Genomic DNA, 7686 nt, shown 5'->3' on the forward strand with positions numbered 1-7686 from the left:
CGGCACCAGCACCGCGCCTCGGCCCGGGGCCCTGCCTCGACGGCCCGCACTGCTCCCTGCCTCCCTGTCCGCCCTTCCACACCCTCCGGTATCCCCTCGCATCCCCTCCACACTCCCTAGCGGCCCCCTTGCACCCCTTTCCCTGTTACCCTTTGGGACTCGCCCCCTTCTCAAGCCCTCGACCCCCCCAGGCTGTGCAGGCCCCGTCCTCCGCCCTCCAGCCCCTTTTAGTTGCCAGTAGCCCCTCTTGCCCCTGGAGGTGCCCCCCTGCAGCCCCTCTCCCCCAACTCCGTGCTGGTGGGGGAGCCTTGGGTCCATTGCTGCTCCTCACAAGTGGGTTGGTGTGGGGCCATGTTCAGTTCCACTCGAGGTACCCGTGTGCCCCTGCACCCATCACAGTGGGTGCCAGGGGTGCTTTCGGGGTTAGGCGGACCCTCTTCTGCAGTCCTGGGTTTAAGAGAATCGCTTGGAGGAGGGCAGAGGTGTTGAGGGGTGCTCTGCAAGCTGAGGGATGCGGACGGAGGTGCTGTAGGAGCAAAGGGTTTGGGAGAAGAGCGAACAACCTGGCTGTGGAAGGGTGAGCTGTGGTCTGGAGAGTGGGCTGAGGAGGGCTACGAAGGTTTGAGGAGGATTTTGCCTTGGGTTGAGGGAGGATGGGGTTGATGGGCTTCAGAGGTACGTGCTGTTGCTGGCAAGGAAGCGTGTTGTACTGTTGGAGTGTTTGGTTTGACTCGTTGAGGCTGTGAAGGGGCAAACAAAACATGGGAAACTTGTGTGCAGAAAGCGCTGAGCAAGACTTGAGAGTCTCAGTGTCTGCGGGAAAGGGATGCTACTAAAATATTCAACAGAGAGGAGCCGTGGGAAGCGCCGAGGGAGTGTTCAGGGATCTCACAAGGGTTTTTTTGTCTTGTTTGTTCAGTTCTGACCATAACTGTTCAGGATAAGTGACAGCACTCCAACCTAACCCCCTCCCAGGTTAGGCAGGCGCAGGTGGAGAGAGTACCAGAGAGAGAGAGGAATACAGAAGAAAGGGCACAGCGGTAACGTGTTTTCTACAAGATATTTTTTTTTACTGAGGGAATTGATGAGATGGGAGTGGGAGGGCAGAGACAGCAGAGGACAAGGCCCCCTGTGACCGGATTAGATGAAGCGGAGAGGGATCTGTTGCTAAATTATTGATCAAAGCCTGTGTAAGGTCAGCAGGGAGTGAATCCATAGAGTACAGAAAAACCAATAGGATGGCTGGAGCGGGATGTGGTGGTGAACAGGGAGCGTGGGGTGGTAGGTATGTGCAAGAGGGCAGGCAGCAGCCTCTGTGAGCTCCAGCTTGCTCAGAAGGAAGCGCTCCTGTTTTGGGGGACTTTGCAGGGTTAGGACATGGTAAGGAATTCCTCAGGGGCCATAGTGATGGCGTGGGGTTGCATTGGAAGGTTTAGGTTCTGTTTTGCTGTAAAAACTGAAGGGACTCCATGGTCAGCTCCCTGGCAGCTCTTCCCCTTCCCTCCACACTGTGAGGGAGTCTGAGGGCAGCTGTGCAGCCTGGTTTTGTATCAAGATGCTGCTCCGTGATTTGCTGTTTAATTTGGAGCGGCTGATGAAGCAGACCCTGGCACGGCACAGGGAGAGGTTTCCAAAAGCCTTTTCATTTTATTCGCTGCTCTGGTGCCAGGCTGGTTATCCGTACGGCTTTATCCTCTCACGCCTCAGACGGAGAGATCGTTAGCTGTTCTTGCTAATTAAAACACAGCATCCTCTCGTGTTATCTGCTGCTGAATCCCCTGCCCTGGAGTGGGTGCGGAGTCCTTTAGGTTTGCATCAGAGTTTCAATATTTCTCACTGCTGATGCGTGCAGCTCCTGCTTGGTACTTGCACTTGCTGACTGTTGTCAGGTAGTAAATCTTTTATGTTTTCTGGGGTTTCTTACTTTTCCTTGTCCAAAGTGGCACAGCAGTTGTGTTTGCGTGCTCTAAAGGCTGCTGGTTCCCTGACCTTTCAGGACTTTCCCTCGAGTGAAGGTATCTTCCCATTCCCAAGCAGCAGATGTGTGTGATTCCCCAGATCCTCATCGCTCTCAGCTGTTCAGTGTTACTGCTGTGTCTTGTTTGCACCACAGTGGCTCTGATAAACCCCACTCCTGTGCAGGATCCCGAAGCCAAGAAGTAAAATACCTCTTACTTTTAGGTTTTTGTAGCTATAGACTGTGTATTTTTTTCAGAAATTACAGGAGTGCAGAATTATTTTCTATATTCATATAAATGAAGTTGGTTAATAATGAAGGTGCAGTTGCCTTCCTCGTAATATTCAAAGGGAATTTCAGTCCCCACCCCACCCACTGCTTTTTAATCTTGCTTGGTTTTCAGTGTGTTTAATTGTATTCTCCTTGGCAGGTGGAAGATGGGACCCTTGTGTTTTAGGTGACTCTGAAACCTGCTCGCCATGAAGTCCTGAACTCCACAGAAGGACAGCAGTGGGAATTTCTTCTCACTCCTCCCAAAAGCTCCCAACAATTGCCTAATGGTAAGAAAGCTGTTATTTTTAATTAGCCTGCTGTTGTCTGGTGTCCATTAATTGAGGAATGTATTGAAGAATTAGAGATCTAACCCCGCTGGGCCACGTGCAGGGGGATCGAGGAGGATGCAGGCTGTCAGTGCTGCGTGTTTGGAGAGGGGGGGAGGAGTTGGTGTGAAAATCCGGCTGTCCTCAGTTCTGCGCCCTCTCCGCAGGGATTACGTCTTATGCCGACGACATGGGGAGCTGCTGCAGTTGTCTGTGCAGAGACAGCATCCCAGACAACCACCCCACCAAATTTAAGGTGAGTGTTGCACCTTCATCCTCGTCAGTCTGTGACAGCACTGACTACTAGCAAAGCCCAGCGTGGGTTGGCATGAAAGGAAAGAAAACCTCTGCTCTTGCAGAGAAGTCTTTCGCTTGATAAGATTTGCCAATGTGTTTACTGTTAGGGTTTGGTTTTTGTTTTGGTTCGGTTTTTCCTTTCCTTAAGCAACCTCTGCCGCAAATCTGTTTGTATTTGCGGTAGAAATTGCCTCTGCGCTGAGATTCAGCCTGAGCGAGGAGATGGGGAACTGGAGAGAAGCCTTTTATTGCTCAGGGCTGTGTTCCAGTGCCTGCGCTGAGCCACGGCGGCTGAACTGCCAAGCTCACGGTCTCCAGGGCTGCCGGCTTGGCGCCTTCTGCCAGCAGTGAATTCATGCTCTCAGCTGAGAAAAAGGCATCTCAGTCAATGAAGGGGGAAGCCGTGGGAATTGCAGGATCTTCGTGGGTGGGCTTTTTTCGATACCAGAGCGCTGAGTTTCCCCGCTGTGAACTCTTGCGGTCTCTGCAGGTAACGAACGTGGACGATGAAGGTAACGAGCTGGGGTCTGGGGTCATGGAGCTGACGCAGACGGAGCTCATCTTGCACACTCACAAGCGAGATGCTGTCAGGTGGCCCTACCTCTGCCTGCGCCGCTACGGCTACGACTCCAACCTCTTCTCCTTCGAGAGCGGCCGGCGCTGCCAGACGGGGCAGGGTGAGTGTGGGCTTCCTGGAGGGAGGAACACCGAGGTTTTTCTGTTCCTACACTGCTGGAATGAGCTGATGCTCGTGCCTTCCCAAATTTCCTGCATCTAATGAATCAACAGGTTCTTCTGCATCCTTTGTGCCCCAGAATACCAGAGTGTGCATGCATATACAGTTAATACTCAGGATTAAAACACTAATGAGAACAACGCTGTGGCTCAGGACCTGGGCAGTAATCTAATGGTCTCATTCTGCTCCTGAGGTGATTGGTGAGGCACGTTTGAGCACTGTGATGGGGCGTATTTAATGCCAGAGAGGACGTCAGGTCCACTGTCAGCTCTGTGCTTCAGCACTGAATGATGCACAGCCGTGGTAGGAGGCGTTACTGGACGCCTTTCCTTAGAATCACAGAATCACACAGAATCACAGAATCGCTCGGTTGGAGAAGACCTCTGAGATCATCACGTCCAACCGTTCCTGTCTACCCCCTAAACCATATCCTTAAGTACCTCGTCTACCCGCTCTTTAAACACATCCAGGGATGGTGACTCCACCACCTCCCTGGGCAGCCTGTTCCAGCTCCTGATGACCCTCTCAGTAAAGAACTTCCTCCTTATCTCTAACCTGAACCTCCCTTGGCACAGCTTGGTGCCGTTTCCCCTTGTTCTATCCCCCATCACCTGGGAGAAGAGCCCAGCACCCACCTCTCTCCAAGCTCCCTTGAGGCAGTTGTAGGTGGTGATGAGGTCTCCCCTCAGCCTTCTCTTCTCCAGGCTAAACAAGCCCAGTTCCCTCAGCCGCTCCTCATCAGGCTTGTTCTCCAGAGCCCTCCCCATCCTTGTGGCTCTTCTCTGAACACGCTCCAGAATCTCAACATCCTTCTTACAGTGAGGGGCCCAGAACTGAACACAGCACTCGAGGTGCGGCCTCACCAGTGCCAGGTACAGGGGGATGATCACCACCTAGGAGCTAGAAAGTGCTTTTTGCAAGGCTGAAGCTTTGTTCAGCATCTTTTAAATGCAGGCATAAAGCAAAAAGGCATCACCTGCACCTTTTTACAGATCCCTCTCAGGGTTTGCTTATTCCACCAGGCTGCCAGGCACACAGCAGCAGCCATAGTTGTTTAGCACGTTTTGTTTTTCTCGGTGGATTCTCTCTGCCTTGGTTAGCGCTCGCTCTGCTCAGTGCTTTGCGTGTTGTGTCTGGCAGCGCTTTGTAACGTAGAGGGAAAGCAGTTTCACGTTTTACTGATTTTATGCACGAGGCTGCTGTGCATGGTGAAGGGAAGTGAGTCACCCAGGAGTACACGCCAAGTCATCAGCAGCGCTGGGAATAGGCTCCAGTTTCACAATGGTGCCTGTTAGCTCCTTCACCAGTCTGTCTCTCTTGCTTTTAAAGAGCTGAACGTTTTCTTGGCGTCTGCATCCCCGGGGGAAAAAAAAAGTTTGTTTCCGTACTCTGTTAATGTGTTTGTAAACTCCTCCTTATCCAAAAGGAGTCCGTGTGACTGTTCAGAGCCTGGCTAAAGCACCGTGCAGATCTCTAGTGCCGTATGCTGCTTTTTAATACTGATGTAAGCGGGGTTTTCCTCTCCTGGACTCTTGTGCTTATCAGCTCCCAGCTATGGGAATTGCTGTCTTCAGTTTCTGGCTTGCCTTTTGCTGGATGCAGATCAGGGATTACAATTCTGCCCTCTGTGTGTGTGTTTTGGTTTTATTTAGGTCCAGGTAGTGGTGAGAAAGCAGAGCCATTTGCTCTTCATATGTTACAGATTTGTTAGCAGACACTTACTCATCAGTCTTAAAGCAGACAGAAATGAGAGAGATGAGGTTGTGTTCTGATGAGTTTTCTCCCTTTCTTGTAGGATTTTACTCTGCTTAGTTAATTTTATTTGGAGGACTCATTCCTGATGTTGCTCACCACCTTATACAAGGCAGATGTAGCCATTTTTTTGGTCAGGCTTTTCAAAACCTTCTTCTTTGGGGTAGCAGCCGTTGTTGCCATGCTGTTCTCGTTGCTATGGGTTTTATTTAGGTCCAGGTAGTGGTGAGAAAGCAGAGCCATTTGCTCTTCATATATTACAGATTTCTTCGCAGACACTTACTTACTCATCAGTCTTAAAGCAGACAGAAATGAGGGAGGTGACGCTGTGTTCTGATGAGTTTTCTCCCTTTCTTGTAGGATTTTACTCTGGTTAGTTAATTTTATTTGGAGGACTCATTCCTGATGTTGCTCACCACCTTATACAAGGCAGATGTAGCCATTTTTTTGGTCAGGCTTTTCAAAACCTTCTTCTTTGGGGTAGCAGCCGTTGTTGCCATGCTGTTCTCGTTGCTATGGCTTTTGTGCGTGTGTGTGCGTGCCAGCGTGGGATTGGATAGCTCTGCATACACCAGCCCTGCTTTGGGCTGCTCATTTGGGGAGACACCCTTTAATTCCACACATTTTTAGAAATCTGACGTCCCTCATGTGCACGCCCCACAGGGTCCAGTTCAGCTTCGAGGAGTCGCTGGGCAGACCTTCCCCTGGCAGTGAGAATTGGGGTGCCAAGTGAGTTAAAGTAGAAGGTCAGAAGTGAAATGAGACTGCTTAGCCCGTCCCTTTCACACCTCTGCTCGTGTGGGATTGATTGTTGTCAGATAACTGGGGTGCTCGCTGTTTTTCCTGGAATAATGCACTGTATTTCTGTTGGAGCAATAATCCACCGAGTTGTTGGTTGTTTTCCTGTGGCTATGGGTTGCAGGGGTTGACTGTGTTAAACACAGCAAAAGAAATCAGAATTGTCTGTCCATTTAAAACCAGGAATTACGTGTACTCTTGTTCAAACGATTGCTGTCTGGCTTTTCTGACCCTCCTCTTTTGTTACTCTGCAGGGATTTTTGCCTTCAAGTGCTCCAGAGCAGAGGAGATCTTTAATCTGCTTCAGGACCTGATGCAGTGTAACAGCATCAACGTGGTGGAGGAGCCTGTTGTCATCACCAGGAACAGTCACCCCACAGAGCGGGAGCTCTCCCGGACCCCCCAGGCACCCAACAGTAAGGATCCTTCAGCATCCAGGGAGAAGAGGGGGGACACAGAGACACAGGAGGGGGTGTCTGCAATTGCTCCTGTGAAGCTGCCCTTTGCAGCCCATGGATCTCTCCCATGTCCTGTCTCTTTATATCCACATGTGCCCCATGCAGCGTGTTTATTTTAAGGCCCCACTTGTTTTCCATGTGGTATTTTGTCTCCGAGGAAACGGCAACAAAAAGCCCTTCAAATAGTCAACCAACCTGTCACCCGTCGGTTGCTTTTCACCTGCACTGCTGCCAAGTGGCCTTTTTTAAGCAGCACCTACAAGGATCAGCTGGAAACCCCATCTGGAAGAATTTGGGTTTGCTCAATTCCCGTCTCCATTAAGAGTGACTTAAATAGATTTATACCAGAGGGTCTAAGCCCTTGTATTTATACTGACTCCTTTGAGGTAGGGATCTTCCCCAGGCAGGCTCATTCTGCCTTACGGCGTGCAGTTAAGAGGTCAGCTCACTGTCAGAATCAAGTCAGCTCTGTTGTGTACCAAACCAATGCTCTGATAGTTTTCTCTCTTGGTTCTCTCCCAGGTCTGGGTTACACTGTCCCAGGATTTCCCAACGGATTTCACAGCTTCCCTGGAGAACCCCTGTCGTACTCTGCAGCCCGCCACCCCTCCGTGAGCAGCCTGAGGCATTCCTCTGTGGGCGAAGACTCGACTCATGCCCTTATTGGGCCTGATGAGCAGGTAAACCTGGATGACCTGACAAGCGGCTTGTTTTGCTGGCAGTCCTGGGCAATTCTGGGTTTCTCTTACTCCAGCAAAGCTCAGGGGATCCTCATACCTTGTCATCCTCTTTTTTCTTTAATCCTCTTCTGCTTTATTTTGCTCTTGGAGACTGCTGCTCTCTGACACTTCACTAGAACAGGCGCTATCAAGGCCGACTGAGTTGGCTTCCTTAATCCACTTGTATTTGTGTGGCAATTATTTAACAGCAGCACTTAGCTTGTGAGTCCAAGTCACGCTGCCCTATCTGTCAGCTATTGCTGCAGCCTCTAAACTGATGTGCAGATGCATGGCCAAGTTCAGACTCTTTATTTTCATTCTTGATGTTTAGCTCTTTGTTCTCTGTTTTAGAATTTAAGATATTTTCCCT

The 7686-nt window shown here is 50.6% G+C and overlaps 1 protein-coding gene across 1 annotated transcript in view; it reads left to right on the forward strand.

Annotated features, from left to right (window-relative positions):
- The first annotated feature begins 2746 nt into the window (after nucleotides 1–2746).
- The window catches only part of FRS3 (fibroblast growth factor receptor substrate 3), a 6240-nt gene continuing 1300 nt past the window's right edge, over nucleotides 2747–7686 (forward strand). The window contains 4 exon segments of the mRNA XM_010191431.1: nucleotides 2747–2812; nucleotides 3344–3530; nucleotides 6394–6555; nucleotides 7120–7277. Of these exon segments, the coding sequence (XP_010189733.1) occupies nucleotides 2747–2812; nucleotides 3344–3530; nucleotides 6394–6555; nucleotides 7120–7277 (573 nt within the window).

Source organism: Mesitornis unicolor, unplaced genomic scaffold (genome assembly GCF_000695765.1).
Source record: "Mesitornis unicolor isolate BGI_N332 unplaced genomic scaffold, ASM69576v1 scaffold18549, whole genome shotgun sequence".
In the NCBI taxonomy this organism is placed as follows: domain Eukaryota; kingdom Metazoa; phylum Chordata; class Aves; order Mesitornithiformes; family Mesitornithidae; genus Mesitornis; species Mesitornis unicolor.